General features: G+C 47.4%; 1 protein-coding gene across 1 annotated transcript in view; it reads left to right on the top strand.

The window, feature by feature from the left end:
* Positions 1–16837, top strand: part of SLX4 (SLX4 structure-specific endonuclease subunit) — a 52028-nt gene that overhangs the window by 28575 nt on the left and 6616 nt on the right. The window contains 6 exon segments of the mRNA XM_025216228.1: positions 1–163; positions 1306–1573; positions 5527–5615; positions 10662–10808; positions 13674–13843; positions 15314–16837. The exon segment at positions 1–163 is cut by the window's left edge and continues 9 nt beyond it; the exon segment at positions 15314–16837 is cut by the window's right edge and continues 944 nt beyond it. Of these exon segments, the coding sequence (XP_025072013.1) occupies positions 1–163; positions 1306–1573; positions 5527–5615; positions 10662–10808; positions 13674–13843; positions 15314–16837 (2361 nt within the window).

Here is a 16837-nt window from a genome sequence, read left to right as displayed (position 1 = left end):
GATTCTGGAGGATGAGCCAGAGAAAACAGAGTGGCTTCTGCCATTGCCTAAAGATAAGCACTGCCTTTTGTGGGAGTTTAGTGCTTTGACTGGACCCTGTGACCCTGAAACCTTCTACACAGCAGGATTAACCCCTCCAATTTTACCTTGTAAACCTGTGCAGGTGAGGAGTCCTATTCCTTTTCTCTACTATTCACTCACATCCAGGTGTTCACCCACATCTAGGTGTTCCCCTCCACCTCGGGCATTGCCACCTTCATGCATTTGCCCACTCTGTGGCTGCCCCACAGGCACCACCCCTGTCTTTGCATAGCCAGACCTTGTGTTCTTGAACTTCCAATTTGGAAATCTCCTTTTGGAACTGAAGACAAGGCACCTGAAGCTCAGTGTAGATTGTTTTTTCTTTTACGTTTCAGAAAGTGAAGCTATGTAAGAATGAAGGGTTGTGAGTTGAGGGTTTCTAACCTATTCGCAGTGAACCTAGCTGAGGTTCACTTGATCAATATTTCTCTTGCTATATATTCTGTCTACCTGAATAATGGTTCCAGAGCATATGGAGCTAAACTGTTCTCAGTTGTGACAGATGACAAAACAGGGAGACGTGATCTCAGGTTGCAGCAAGGGAGGTTTAGGTTGAATATTAGGAAAAAACTTTCTCACTAGGAGGATGGTGAAGTGGTGGAGCAGGTTACCTAGAGAGGTGGTGGAGTTTCCATCCTTTGAGGTTTTTGGGGCCTGGTTTGACAGAGCCGTGGCTGGAATGATGTGGTTGGGGATGGTCCTGCTTTGAGGAGGGGGTTGGACTAGATGACCTCCTGAGGTCCTTTCCAACCCTAATTTTCTATGATTCTATGATTATGTTTAATCATCCAGCCTGGAATTAGGTTACAGTTTTGTTTTGTGAATAAATATATCTATATTTCAGAAAAAAATATGGCAAACATGCTTTGTGGTTATAAAGTACAGGACTCAAATGTCAGCTTTGCTAAATCTAAGGTTGCTCACATGACCTTCACTCTGCCCTTGGCCCAGTATGTGTTAGAATACAATAATTAATCTCATAGTAATTTTGTCACAGGTCCCCTGTCTATTTTGTTGCACATTATTTAGTTAAATGATGCATAGAACCAGAGAGAACTCCTTCAGAGCTCTCTCATATTTTGTACTTATCCCCCGAGAGGGATAATTTCACTTTTCTTCCTTTCACTTGTGCATCACCTTGAGTTTAATCCAACCACTGAGCCATTCCTGAGCTATGTGAACACTTAAGACAAGAACAAGTTTATTTTTTGTTTTCCACTTCAGAGTCAGAAGTCAGAGACTGTTTTTTCATTGATGGGATCTGACCAACCACAGCTAATCCAACAACTGCCTGTCATCAGCCATCTTGCTCCTGCAGAACTTGGAAACAAGCTTTCTGATGAACCTCAAACTGGCCCGGGTGAGGACAGCCCCAGCCCCAGCTGCAAGGATGTTCAGATTCTGCAGGACTTGATTGAGCTGGCTGGGGAAGGACTCACTCTCACCCAGTGGAACCATGAAGTTCACCTCTCCCATACAGAGGAGCAATCAAGTAAGTTTTGGCAGTTTTGGTCTGTACTTCTACACTGATCATATTGAATCACATTAGCCAAGCAGAACTGTGCCTGCTCAAGACTGGCCAAAGCAATGGCACGTGCACCTCCTGAGAGCTCCAGTGCACCCCCTGACAGGCCTCGTTCGCCACTTAAGGAACGGGCGGGAGGACAGGCGGGAGTGCTGTTGGGCCCCCCCACCCCGCGAGTGCTGGCTGGGGAGTGGGCTTTGCAGTTGGCCGTGGGGGGACCTCTTCCCCTCCCCAGTCGCTGACTGGCCCTGGGGGGGGGCATGTGCCCCCCCCCTGACTAAAGTGGCACCCATGGGCATAAGAGAGGCTAGGCCAGCATCTGCAGGGAGTACTGCTGGCTATTGCTCTTCCCACTGGTTCCTGAGGCTCTGGTCCTCATTGTTCTCTATCACCTGCCAGTTTTTGACACATTCATCTAGGTACTTTTAAGTGGATCAATTTTTCTAAGTTCCCAGTTTGCCTAGAACCCCTTTAACATGGTGTCCATTTAACCATATTTACTCAAATCCAAGATAAGATTTTTTCCCTCAATTAACAGGGAAAAACAAGTCTTGTCTTGGATTTGAGTAACAGTGCTCTGGCTCTACACAGACCTGACTGGCTTAGGTCTACTGCTTCTGGGGCTGCTGCTGCTACTGTTTAGTCAGCAGCCATGGAGTTGCAGCAGTGCAATGAGTATTGGTCAGGAGCCAAGGCTAGGGTCTGAGATTGGATGCTAACATGGGTTTGGGATCAGATGGGGGAAGGGCAGCAGTGAAGGTCAGGGATGGGGGACATGGGCAGCAGTAGGGGTCAGGTATTGTGGGGGGATGGGCACCAGTGTGGGTCAGGGATTGGGGAGAAATAAGCAGCAGTGCAGGTCGGGGATCAGGTAGGGGATGGACAACAAGGTGGGTTGAGAATCAGGTTGGGGATAGAGTAGCAGCATGCTTGGGAATGGGGCAGCAGAATGCACTACTGATTGGGTGGGGGATCAGGGAGCAGTGCAGGTCAGGGGATGGGGTAGCAGCATTGAGGAATGGGACAGCAGGACATGCTGTTATCCCATCCCCTGACCTGCCCTACTTCCCGATCCCCTGACTCATGCTGCTGCCTCCACCCTGTGACCCATGCTGCTGATCAGCAGGGATCCTGGTTTTCTCTGTTTAAAAATCCAAAATTCTCCAATTGAAAATCCCAAAATCTGTGTTTTTCCGTGATTAACATGAAACACCACTATTTATAGGTATCAGTTGAACACAATGTTTTGTTCCTATAGTTACAATTTAAAAGCAGTTTGGAAGCTTACCAGTGCCTCGATCATTATAATAAAATAAATTATAAATACCTATATGTTTTGGCATTTGATTTTGTTTTTTTTATCATGAAAAATCAGAGATCCCCTGGTCTCTTTGCTCACCAACATGCAAATCCAGCTGTGGCTGTCCCACCCACCACTTTGTGGCACTGAGCAACCCTGATATGCTGGTGCCCTACTCCTGCCAATGCTATTGCCCCTTGAATCCAACCCACAGTCCCCCGTTGCCACGAATGCTCCTCACTCCCAACTCTCAGCCCCCTGGTTCTGCCGATGCCCCTCATACCCAAGCCATATTCTGGTGCCCCCTCTGGCCATGCTCCTGACCCACTGTCCCCTGGCTCTGCCAATGCCATTTACTGCCAACCCACATTCCCCTGCCTCCTCTGCCCATGTCAGTGCTCCTCACTCCCTACCCGCAGTCCCCCATCCCTGCCGGTGCCCCTCGCTCCTGACCCACAGACCTCTGGCCCTGCCAGTGCCCCTCACTCCCAAACACACAGCCTCCCACCCTCTGAGCACTACCAGAGGGGGCCCTTCACTCCCGATCCACAGACTCCTGCCCTCCCCAGCCCTGCTGGAAGCTGCTCCCCATCCTGCTCCGCTTGGCCCTGTGTGGACTTACAGGATGGTGATCTGTGGTGACATGGTGGGAACAGGCTCCAGCATGAGGTGCATGCTGTGCATCTCATGCGGAAGCACAAGAAGCAGCTGAGGCACCACGCACCACACTCCATAGCAGCAGCATGAAGTGGAGCGCAGCTCTGGCTCAGGCCGTGCTGCAGGCAGCAGAATGAGGGTGAGGGGCTCCAGGCAGTCTCTGTCCTTCCTGGGCCAGAGTGGTGACTGGCTTTTGGGGGCAGCAACGGAGCTTGTCCAGCCCCAGTGTGGGCTAGAGGAAGGAGGAGGGGACGCCTGTGGCACCTGGCTGCCCCACTCCCTGCCCCTCTCCTTTCCCCCCGAAGCAGCATCTCCTAGCCACCCTGTGCCTCAGAGCATGGGCACCTCCCCCACCACGTCAGCCTGGCCATGCAGCTCACCGCCACCCCTAATGGACCCCTCCCACCCCCTTCCCCCACTGCGGGGGCAGGTGCCTCTGGGCATGCCCTGCTGGCAGTAGTGCGGAGCTGGGCTCACTGGCAGTACTGAGCACTGCCTCAGACCTCCCCTGCCCTGCTGCAGCCCCTGTGCCCAGACACTTTCACCAAGCACCAGCAAACATCTGCCCCACACCCCCTCCACACACATCTGCTCAACACACCTCTCTCTCACACACACACACGCCCATAGTCCCCCAGACGGTCCCCAATGCCTGGCCCTCCAACCCCACTCCCCCATAGAATTACCTGTATCCAGCTGCTGGGGCTGATCTCACCACCCTGCCTGGTTGTATGCCAGCCATGTGTATACACGCATGCACATGGTGCCCCCTGCCTCCAATTGCACCCCCCCCCAGCCCCAAGCAACCCCTTTTGCAGGCTGAAAGGTTGCCAGCCTGCAAGGGGAAACCCACGGTTTCCTGTGTTTTTCTCCTTTAAAGGGGAAATTCCACATTTTTCCATGGGAAACAGAAAACCCGGATCCCTGCTGATCCGGTAGGAGTGCACAGCTGGGATTTGGCAGCAGCATGTGTTGAGATGCGGTGGCACCACACACTGCTACCCCTTTCTCTGACCTGCACTATTTCCCAATGCCTTGGCCAATGAGCAGTATGTGCTTCTGCCCCATCCCTTGACCTGCACTTCTGATTGGGCAGCAGCACAGGTTGGCTGGGGAGGCAGACAGCAGAGTTGGAGGCAAGGAGGACTAGTGGCAGGGGGAACAGGCAGCAGGGGTCCAGGCATGGCAGGGCATACTTGTAGGGGAGCAAGGTGCAAAGGTCAGGCTGCTTGCTCTCCCTTCTCCCCCTCTACTCCCCCATAGGTGGGGCAAAATTTAAGATGACCCTCCAATAATTTGATTTTATACATGGAAGACTAACAAATTTATAATTTTCCATGTGTCAAATCTAATTATTGGGGGGTCATATTAAATCCAAAGTTGTCTTGGATTTGTGTAAATATGGTATTTTTAGTATTCCTTAAACAGCTTCCTAAAGGATTTTCTACTCAGGCAGAAATTGTGTTGTATCTGTGATTTATGTATAGGTAGTATTTTTAATTTTCTCATCCAAACTGCTGCTTGGTATTGTTGAGCATGTTACACTACTGCTAGACTGTTTCAGAGGGGACTCAGCTTCTCTAGTGACTGATGTAATTGTGTGCATGGACCCTGTGTGAGGAAAGCCACATTCCAGCTGCAAATGTAACTGTGTACCAGTTTATGTAGACTAAGATTTCTTCTGCCCATTACATTATGTGCACTCTGAACTACCAGAGAACTTGGTCTGTTTGAAATCTTGAAATCTTAAATTCCGGGCAAAAATCAGCAATATGTCACAGCCTAACACAGAAATTCCTTGTTAAGAATGGAGAGGAAGGCTGAAGTGCCAGGACTAGTTCTAGCCTGCCTGGCTAGAAATCACTGGTTGGGTTATCTGTACTGCAGAGGTACTAGTGGGAATGTTTACTTTGTAGTCTGTCTCACACAGGAGTTGTGTTTGATTTGTGTTTTCTTCCTTAAGGGAAAGAATCAGCGCCCACAGATATTCCACTCAGTGGCTTTGTCCCTCCATACACAGGAAAGAGGTGCCAGAGAAGCAGCCATCACAGAGTAAGGACAAATCCTTGTTTAGTTCTCCATATATATATTTATGGTTGGCAGAAATATGTAAGTCTGACGCCAAATGCTTTCCTTCCATGTTGGTAAAAGGATAGTGGTGCTGTATAGGAAAAGATTTAAAATAACAGTAGGCAGATAGAGATGATTGTGGAAAGAGAACCAGTTCATGTACACAGTGTGCTTGGGCTCCAAGTATTTCAGGGCAGAAGTGGTGTCTTCTTTCTTGTGTGTACTGTGCCAAGCTAGACAAATGATAAGTAAATGGATTTCTGCCTGGACAGAGTGATTTACACCAAACACATGCTATCTGGTACAGAAGCTTACAGAGGAGATGAAATGCTGGGAGATTTATGGGAGAGCATCATTTTGTGAGGGCTCAGCATAGTCATTCCACAGCGTCCTCAGCCTTCTGGGAAACCCAACACAAAGAAGATAGCTGGATGGGTCAGAATGTCCTTTGAGACCTGCTGCCTACATTTCCCTGCACTCCCACAGGGGTGATCAGTGCAGTGCCATGAAGAATGCAAATCACAGATGGTTTCCCATCAGACCTGTAGTATTTCAGAGATCACAGTTTACCCTCCAGTGGGCACATCTACACATGCAAATAACGTGGGATCAGTTTACTGTAGAGTAAATTAGTCTAGAGTAAACTGACCCAGGCAAGCATCTACACATGCTGGGTCTTGGGAGCAAGTTTGCTGCTCATGGCAGCATTCAGCTCTTGCCCCTGCTAGCCCTTTACTGGCTCCTGACACAACCAAGGAGAGCTCTAGGCTCTCCCTGCGTGCTAGTCCAGGGGTTGGCCGGGAGAATGGGGCCAGGAGACAGCTGTCTCCTGGCAGGGACTGGGACTTTGCACCAGTGACCGCGAAGCTGGTGCTGGGAGAGAAGGATCTCCCAGCCTGGACCCTCCACCTGTGGGACTCGGGCTGAGAGATAAGAATATCCCAACCTGGGCTTCCCTACTGCAAGGCTCAGGCTACAGGGTAAGGATCTCCCAGCCTGGGTCCCACAGCCATGGAACTTGGGCTGAGAAAGAAGGGTTTCCCAGCACCAGGACCTGACAAGCATCTCCCGGCCTGGGTCCTGCCACCACAGGGCTCAGGCTGGCAGATAAGCATCTCCTAGCCCTGACCCCGCAATCACAGAGTGGGGGCTGGGAGCTCCTTACTACTGGGGCAGGGGGACATTGTCCTTGCACCCCATTAGCAAGCAGCTCCTGGGGGCAGGAAGCTCAGGGTCAGAGTTTACACATGTGCTACTGCACTGTTGCTAATCACAAGTAAATTTGCTACTTGCTTTTGCAGGTAACAAATTTACTTACAATTAGAACCATTTACTGTGCAGTAAGCATCTGCATTTGCTTTACTGTGCAGTAGAGCATCTTGTGTAGACACACCCACTCAGTGGCTTTGCCTTGTAGAAGCATAATTAAGTACAATGTGTGCATATCTTTGTAGGGGTTCTTAATTCTCAGCAGTTATCAAGATAATCTACTTTATGTGGTGGAAATGTACTTTCTGTTATTGAGTTGTTGCCTGTCATGGATGAGTCTCAATTTTCAAGCTAAATATGTTTTGGAGATTTGGGATGAAGAGGCCCTTAACAGACTAGAGAGGTCCTCAGGGGGGATGTGAGAGTGGTGTCCAAGCAGTTAAGGCACTTAAATTTTATTTAGGCTTTTCTAAAAGATTGAGGTGCAGGTTTGACCTCCCTGGAAAGTCAGTTCTCTTTGTGAATAGGGATGGAGCAAGCACAGCAGGCTTTCCCATGTTCTGCTTGCTGCCAGTCTGCCTCCAGTCTGAATGGGGGAGACCCTAACTATTGTATGCAGGGAAATCAATTTCTGTGGTATTTGGCCTCACTGCTGATGTGCTGGCAGTTACTGCTGGAGCATTTCTGATGTAAACACCTCTTCACTCAGAACTGGGTTTGGACCCAGCTGTTTGCTTTGTCCAAGCCATGGAACAGTAAGGAGAAGGATTCCAGTTCTAATAAGTTTCCTTTTTTATGGGGAGGGAAGGTGTGTTTGATTCATGGTTTCAGCAGTAGCAGGAAATGTGACATCAGTGTGCTTTGCTTGCTGGCATCCTGAGGTACCATCTTGCCCATCTTCCTTGCCAAAAATAAGAAAGCAAAAAAATCTGACTGTTTTCAGCCTTTGCTTCCCACCTTTCCCTTGCAGCGTGGACTCAGGTTGCTGCAGTGGCACATGAAGCCTTCTTTAGTCTACTCTCAAGTCCTGAAAGGCCTTTTCAGGTGTGTGCTGATATTTCAGTACCAATTGATGTTGGACACCCTTGACTACATACTGCATTGAATCAAACATAGGTTTCCCCAGTCCTCTGAGCTCATACAGAAACCTGCTAACAAAGTAAAGATTGTGTTGTTCCAGATGGAGCTTTATCTTGTGTAGGCAGGAATAATATTTTAGTTTCTGAAGCTACAGTAGGTTTAAAATGTATGAGATCTTATGACTAGGGCTTCAGGCCTAATCAGATTCCCAGCTGGGCTTGAATGGTGCTGAATCCTCTCATCCAAAGAACTGGCCATGGTTAGAGGCACAATACCAAACTATATGGATCCAGTTTTCTGGAAGGTCTGATGGTCCGAGACAGCTCCAAGGCAGAAACAAAATTTAAGACATTTTCTTTTTCTTTGAACATTATGCTTGTGAAAAACACTTGATTGGCAGCCCAGGGGAATGAATTTCTGTCCTCAGAATAGGTGCAACATAGGAGGTAGGGGTATACCGATAAAGATTTTCTTGGTTGATACCGATGATTAACCAACTATATTGGCTGATGCCAATCTGATAACTGTTATTTAGTAATAGTGCAAGGTATTTCAAACTACTGACATAAATAAACCTTTTTTTGTTTGTTTTGTATTTATAACACACACACACATACACACATCTCCTGTTTGCTCTGGCCCTTGATGAGGAAGGCAGTGACCAACTTATTCCCATTCATGTCACCCTGTCACCCATGGCTCCTACCTGCAGCCCTGCTCCCCACACAGCCTGTGCTGCTATCCTGGACAGGCGGGGCAGACCCTCACTTGAACAGTAGTGCCAGGCACGTTTGGAGCCTAGAGCACGCCACTGCCTCAGTGCTGGGGGACCCCATGCAGCCAACCTCCCATGGCCCCTGGGGAGAAGCTGCTTTTGCAAAGGCACCCGGTGCCCAGCAGAGCAGAATGTCCCTTGTGCGGCACCTTACCCCACCTGTACGCAGCCGAATGTCTCTGTGGCAACCCCTGCTGCATGCGCGCCATTTCTATGGCAGTGGCAGCAGGAGCTGGTAACAGTCCCTTTGTTGCTGAGTGCAGCATCATGAGACTACCCCAGCACCCCCTCCCTCCCAGTGCTCGCCAGAACCTGTAGTCTGCTGTGGGCTAGGGCTGGCGATGGAGCATGGGGACTGGACCACGCTTGCCAGAATAGTCCAGGCACGCGGCTGTATTTGTCAGCTACAATGACCAAAAAAAGCTGATAGCCGATAACATAATTTCTCCTTTTATTGGTGGCAGTCCGATAGCCAACTGATATATCAGTGCACCCCTAATAGCAGGCAGCAAAGTAAGTTTCCCTCATGTTGCCCTATCAGTTTGCCACAGTTCTGGCCTGGCAGCATACCCATTGGCCATGTGAAGGCAGCTGATCTTCCAGTTTCCTCCAGCTAAGACTGCCAACAAAGGGTCTCATTGCAGCTCATAGTAATGGTATTTTCTTATGAATGACTGGGCGCATCTATGCAAGAAGCTACATTACCATAACAACAAGCTACTATGCCTTAGCTTGTTGCTACAACAACATAGCATTGCTGGGCATGAACCGTGGCAGCAATTCTACTGTGCAGCAGCAACTAAAAATAACCATGCAGTGATGGGACTGCACGGTAACAACAGCTTAAGCAAATATTAAATGACTGTGCAGTAACAACTCATCTTGTTTGTTCCTCATACTTCTCACATTTGTATACATAGATCAGAAGTATTTTGCATTTTGACATACTCATTTCCCTCTTGCTGTCCTGTGGCTCTCTTGCCCTTCCCTGATTTTAGCTGCTTCTTCCACTCCTCTTTCCTTTGGATTTTTTTGCTCTGTTGCTGGAAGGTTTTGTTCACCATCCCCCAAGAAGCTAAGTTTAAAGCCTTCCTTACTAGGTTGGCCAGATAGTGACCAAAGATGCTCTTCACAGTTCTGATCAGATGGGTCCTGTCTCTTGATAGCAGTACTCCTCCCCAGAACATCTGCCCATTGTCAAAGAATCCTAAAGCCTTCATGTTGACAGTGCATTTTCAGCCATACATTTATTTCCATGATGTGATGGTCCCTGCCTGGACCACCTTCTTCTGCGAGGATTGATGAAAATACTACTTATGCTCAAAACTTTTTAATCCTCTTTGTAATCTTCTCTGATCTGCTCAGTGTCATTCTGGTGGTATTATTGTTGCCTACATGGACAAGCAGGGAAGCATAGTGATCTGAGGGATGGATGAGCTTTTGCAGTCTTTCTGTGACATCCTGAATACAGGATTCAGATAGACTGTACACTTCCTGGGACCCCAAATCCAGACAACAAATTGATGCTTCTGTCGACACAGAAGGGAGTCACCAACCGTTGCTGTTAGGTTTGCCCACATTGCAGTTGGACTCATCTACCCTGACAGCATTGAAGCTATGTAGACTGAAGGCGCTCTAAAAACAGCTATTTGTCTTTCTGTCTTGTGTCCACCCAGTGCCAGAGCAGTTGAAGTAACAGATAGACAAGTGTGACTCCAGCTGCAGCGTAGTAACTCTGAAGCGCAGAAGCTTGTTGCTAGTTGCCTCTCGAATTCATCATTGCTGGCTTGAAAGTGAAATTTAACCCAGAGTAAGATTTGCTTCAAGGGACAAGCTAACTCCCTTCAAACTATGGTCCAGAGGACAGGAACACTGACAAATTGGGTTATTCCCTCTGCACTTGTCAAAGAAATGACCTACAGTGTCACCAGTATTTTCCTCTCTCCTTTCCTTCTTTGTTCTAGCCCTTGCTCCAGTCACTGGCTTTTGATTTTAGTGGAATGGTCAACAATCCCCATCTAAGTGACATCCAGTTCCAGGTCGACTCTGGGGAAGTTCTTTATGCCCATATGTTTGTGCTATATGCACGGTGCCCACGGGCAGTGGAAATGGTAAGTATAGCTGAATGTGTATGCTTTTGTATTTAAATGTGATGCTTGTTTGCAGTGTTACCTTTCTCTGCCTTCTGACAGGGTGGCCTCCTCTGGACTTTTGACCAGAAGGTGCTTTGCTCATAGCTAGGATGAGATAAATAGCCAAACCAGCTCCAGTCTCAACAGTCAGCGCCGCTCCAGAATCAGCAGAGGTTGATAAAGGGCCCTCTGACAGGCATCTGTGGCCCAGCCATGACTTTTGGTCTCCTTGCTAGATGAGTCCAGGAGGCAAGAGTGCTGGTGTCTTTTTGAGTGTGGTAGTATGTGGGAGGTGGGAGGTGGAGAATGAAGCCTGCCCCCAGCATTCTGCCAGCAATTAACACACGAAGTTCTAACTACCTGTTTGGTCTCTGGTTTTTCATAGTCACCCAACACAAACTATTATGTCAGTCAGGTAAGCCCACCTTGTCTTTCTCCTACAGTGAGGGAACTTAAAGTCCAGGGACCAAGCAGTTGAAAGTTCTTAGCTACATTCTTGCATAAACTTCATGAGTAGGGTCAAACCAATATAATGCCTCCCATGCCTTCATTCACTGTTGAGATAGCAAGGCTGAGCTTGCCAAGGCAGCTGCAGTGCTCCACATGCTCCCCAGTAGGGTTTGGTGTCAGGCAGTTCTCAGCATGATCCCAGTCGCACTCCCACTAGCATGACAATGGGTGCTGACCCTAATCTATACTTGGTGCTACTTGGCAGCCCCTAGAGCAGCTTTTCAACATGGCTTGGTTTACTTGAATACTGTCATCTCAAGAAGGCCTGTGTACATGTGTCTGCACAACTTTGGTGTGTCCTACCCAGCTGCCCCTGTTCATACATGCCAAACTCAGAAATGTGGTGTTGAAACTACTCTGGGTTGCTCTTGAGCTCTCCGCCTGTGATGTACTTGAGACGGGGAAAATATGACCCAGGGGTGGGCAAAATACGGCCCACAGACCAGATTTGGCCTCCAAGGTATGTTATCTAGCCTGCGGTGAGTCCCTTGGTCCCTCCTAGCCCAGGCACAGGGAGCAGCTTAGGCCGTGGCACATGTGGCCAGTGCTGCTACCCCTAGGCACACAACAGGGCTGGGGCGACATGGCATCCAGACTCACTTCCTAGCAGCCCCAGTGGCAGGAGCTCCTTCTAGCTGCTGCTGCCAGACCCAGCTCCACTGCCCGGGCACCCCAGCCCATCCACTCTGAACCGACAACTGGGGGTGGGACCCACATGGGCAGGGCGAATGGCTGGGTGGATGGGATGGGGCTGCAGGTGGGTGGAGAGCTGTGTTCAGAAGTGGGATGGGCAGGCGAGACTGGGATCACAGGGTGGGATCGTGGGGCCATGACAGCGTGGGGCCGGGGCTGGAGCAGAGCCATGATCTGCTGCCCACGCAGCCCTGCAACAGGCACGAGTTCCACAGGCAGGGGCATGTGGATAGCAAATCTCAGCTCTTCCCTGGGCCCTGACCCTGCGCTGTCACTGCCAAAAGAGCTCGAACCCAGACTCAGCTCCCTGCCCCTGCTACACCGTCCCTACCAGCGACTCCATCCAAGCTGCCTGGCCAAGCGTGGAGCAGAGCCACTTAAGGAGTTTTGGTGAGCTGTTGCGGAGAAAGGGGTGCTGTCCCAGATTGGAGGCAGGGGGTGCTGACCAAGCTTGCAAGAGCTCACCAAAACTCCCTATGTGGCCTGTGGACCCAAATAATTGCCCACTCCTGTGTAAGGGGGTTGTTCGCAGAGTGGCTTCACCACTGCATTTTCCAGTTTGGTATGTATGAGTAGATAGTTGGGCATGCTTCAGAGGGAGGACCCCTGGCAGCACCAGGGATGTGGTGTAGATGCATCCTGTGACATGACACTTTTATGAAACTAGAGACAAGGGTTAACCCTGTGCATTCTGAACTAGGTGAACTTCCTTTTATTACTTACCTGTACCCCAGTTTGCAACCTTTTCTTACTTGGGTAGTCCCATCAGCTGTTTGCATGGGTAAGAACTGCTTGTATATATAGTAGGAGTTGCTGGATCAGGTCCCCATGTTATATGTTTAATTCCCTCCATGTGGTTATTTTCCCTTAGGTTCTATTCTGCAGGGCGTTGTTTCCCATATGATCTATTTATTGGCCAAGAGGGTGTTGTTAGGACCAAGTCTCCCATTGTCAGAGACCTTGAGCCATTGGGAGTTAATGGGAAGAACTGAGCCCCTGTGTTTTTCATTTGTGTGACATGTACTTCCCTAAGAGAATCTCAGGGAATGCAGTAGGTGCAATGGGTGCAAAGAGCATGGGAGAGTGTTGTAATTGAAGAAGCGTCTTGACAAATGCAGGTGGATCCTCACAGGTATTATTCAAGTTACCAAAGATATAGAAGTAGTTGAACAGATCCTCCTTTCTGTTGTCCCATAAAAGGAGTATGAGTGGTCAGTCAGTGCAACTAAGGACAGGTAAACTAAAAACAACTCAAAGGCACTCTTCTTCACATGGTGTTCTTCTTTCAGTCACCTTGTGAAATCACTGTTCCAGGAGGCAACTGGTTTAAAAAAGGAATTGGAAAATGCTTATAAGTCTTAGCAATGTGTGGTAGTTATATGGAGGACGGAATCAAATGTTGTGCAGCTATGCTACAGGGTGTAAGCAGGTGACTGCAGAGGACAGGAAGAACACTCCTGCCACCTTGCTTTAAGGCATTGCATATATGATCATCTTGCTATCCTTGTGAAGCATCTAGTACTGGCCACTTCAGTGGATGACAGGTCTGATCTGATCAGGAAAATCTGGTTCCGAGTCTCCTGTGCCCATCTTTTGCCAACAGATGACCTTGCTTTATTTTTCATATCCTTTCACTATCAGGCTCACAACGAAGGTTTTTTAGTGGAAGAAGATGGAAATTTGCAGATCCGCCGAGTGCTACTGAGTGAAGTGACAGCAGAGGCAACGTATGCATTTCTACGGTACCTCTATTCTGCTGATTCTAATATCCATCCCCATGTGCTCTCTGATGTGAGGATTCTTGCAGCCAGGTTTGTATATTGCATTCTAACCACTGATCCCACGTTAGATTTATTTGGAGTCCAAATTCTTGTATTTGCAGCCAGGTTTCTGTAATTATGACCGTCCTCAGGTTGCATTTGTTTAAGTGAAATCTTTTTGACGTAAATGTTCAATGGGTATCAGTGCTTTGTTGTTATTCTGAGGACACTTGAATCTTCTTTTTCTGGTTTGAATGGATTCAATGAACTTCTTACTCATCTGCATGTTTTTCTTATGAATGTGCTAACAGACGCATCACAACTCTCATCTTCTCACTGTGTCTCTCTGCCAAGTCATACCTGCTTAGTATTACCTGCTGCTAGGCTCAAGTTTTACCACTGTTGGCATAAGTCATTGCACCTGTAGGGGAAACAAGCCATTCTGTTCTGCTCATAGTGTTCATAGTAGCATTTGGTCCTGGGACCTCCCACAATGGCTGATCATGACACTGTAATACTGGGAAGTAGTATGTTTTTCATCTGAGTGCTCAAAGCACTTCACTAAGTAGTCCCATTAATTCTAGCAAGATTTGCTGTGGGAAAGAAAATAGTGTGTATAATACTGACTTACAGTATTAGTCTTACCATCATTATGTGACTCTCCAGCTGCAAACCTTTAAAAATAAGGACAAATGAAACAGAATCTGTCAAATTAAAAATCTCACTTCTCTCCAAAAGTTTTAACCTGCTAGTGTTACAGATGAACCTTAATGTGACTGACACTCAAGGAGATGAGAGAAAAACATACTCTTTATGTTCTGTGCATTTCACAATACTTTCCTCTGTATTGTCAACCGGTCAGCAAGTTTCCCCTTATAATTTATGGTTTGTTCATTGCACTGGGAAAGAATCTTTTTTCAAAAAGTAATATATAATTGTAAAATAATGTTAGGAATGGGATGTAGAGAAAGGTGTATGTCTTCTAAATGTGATTCCTCAAGCATTGTTTCTAATCCAGTTTCTAAATTGAGGCCTTATCTTTACTGTGATCTAAGTCCCCTTTTATAACAGTGTGGTAAATGCATACCCTTAATAGCATTAGACATTCTCTGCTATGGGATTGTCTGTGCTGAGTCTGCTGGCTTCTGTTGCAGACACTAGTACCTTCTCAGCTGAAGTAGTCTAAGGTAGAGACTGAGTCAGGAAAAGCATAAATGGGATCCTGCCTCTTGGAAGGGCCATTATTTGCCTCCTGGTCTATTTCTGGGAATTTTAATTCTAGTCAGGTAAAGGTCTTTAGAGTTAGTCTGAGAGTTGAGTTGTTGGGCTGGTGCTTTCATATGTGCATCCTATTAGAAGAGGGGAAATCTGACTGACATTAGATTTGAACAGATGCCTGTCATGAAAGGCATGCACATGACTCTCATGAGGAAATCTGCATGAGGGCACTCATATTGCATCCAAATAGTGGAGCAACATCGAAGGAGAGAAAACAATAATCTTTTCATTGTATCATTACAGGTTTAGTGTAAGTGAACTGATTGCTATATGCGGAAGCAGCCCTGGAGAGAACCAGGAACCATCTGGGGTGGATTCAGGAGAGGAGCTTTTCTCTGTGGGGGATGATGAGGATTGTGAGAATAGAGCTGAGAACTTCCAGGAGCTCTTGAAGTCAATGTGGATAGATGAAGATGAGGAAGAAATAGCTTTGCTGAAACCAGAAGGTGAAGAGGAGGAAGACCATGAGAAAGTGGATGAACAGGAACTTGAGGAAATCTATGAGTTTGCTGCTACACAGCGAAAAATGGCTCAAGACAAGCCACAGGAGGAAGAATGCACAGAGAAAAGCATTTACAGTGAATCAGAGAAGGCCCAAGACATGAATCAACAGGTGGATGACAAAGGGGGGAAGGTATTTGAATCTTCCTCAACATGTAGCAAGATTAAAGAATGGAAGGGAAGTATTAATCTGGGAAGATCTAGGTGTGATTTACCTACGCAAGAAAAGAAAATCCAAGGTCCAGATAGGTGTGAAGGCATGAATGTTACACAGATCACTACAGTGCACTGCCAGGATGAGTCTTGTAAGTGCAGTGATAATGCCATGTCCTGCAGTGCATTCTTTGGTGAAAGACGGACCACTAGAACACCCAGAGTTTCCAGATCATATCAGGCTTCACAAAATGAAGAGGAGGAAGATCCCTGGGAAAAGCTGTTCCCTAGTCATCAACACAATGTAGCCCTTGATGTAAGTTATGAGCACATGTTTTCTGCAACCCAGGGAAACTATTGTGATCCTGCCTCATTGAATGAAGATATCAAAGACCCTGGAGAGACCAACAGTGAGAAATGTGTTGAAATTAATAACTCACCAATTTGCCATCAGCCACAGAAAGGCCTTGAGTCGGGCAAGAGCAGTTTCTGTCACAGTCCTCTTATTAAGCCATGCACACCTCTTTTTCCTGCTATTGGTTCATCCCCTTTATCTGCAAAATTAAATCAGACTTTATCCAGAGTATATACAGGCATTCATCCTATATCAACACCAATAAGAGATCTCTCACATGATGATGTGCCCTTCTACAAAGCCAGTGAGCAGAGTGTTGCTTCAAGACATGAGAACATAAAGAGAAGAGTTTTTCCAGACAGATCTCCCTGCATTCACTTAAACAAGAAAAAGTCTCTCTCACCATCCTCATCACAGATTCTCAAAACTCAGGATGCCACATCTCACATGAACAAAGAACCTGATATTATTGTTTTGTCAGATTCTGATGAAGAAATTGAATTAAAACAAACAAAAGAGGAATCAGATTCTGGATCTTCTTTGAGGGAAACAGAAATTTCTAGGAAATTGGATTATATCTGTAAAAAAGTAGAGCAAGATCCCAAGGTGCCAAAATCTGAACCTGTATCAGTTGTTGACAAGGAAGTACATCAGAGGCTGTCTCAAGTCTCACTTGGAATTCAGAATGAGGTGCATAGTAATGCTGTTGCAGAGGTGTTGCCAGAGACGCATGTGAACAGCTGGGCAGGTACCTGTGT

The sequence above is a fragment of the Alligator sinensis genome, unplaced genomic scaffold (genome assembly GCF_000455745.1).
Source record: "Alligator sinensis unplaced genomic scaffold, ASM45574v1 scaffold1416_1, whole genome shotgun sequence".
In the NCBI taxonomy this organism is placed as follows: domain Eukaryota; kingdom Metazoa; phylum Chordata; order Crocodylia; family Alligatoridae; genus Alligator; species Alligator sinensis.
Note: the sequence above shows the minus strand (reverse complement) of the source record. Positions and strands in the feature narration are given on the sequence as shown.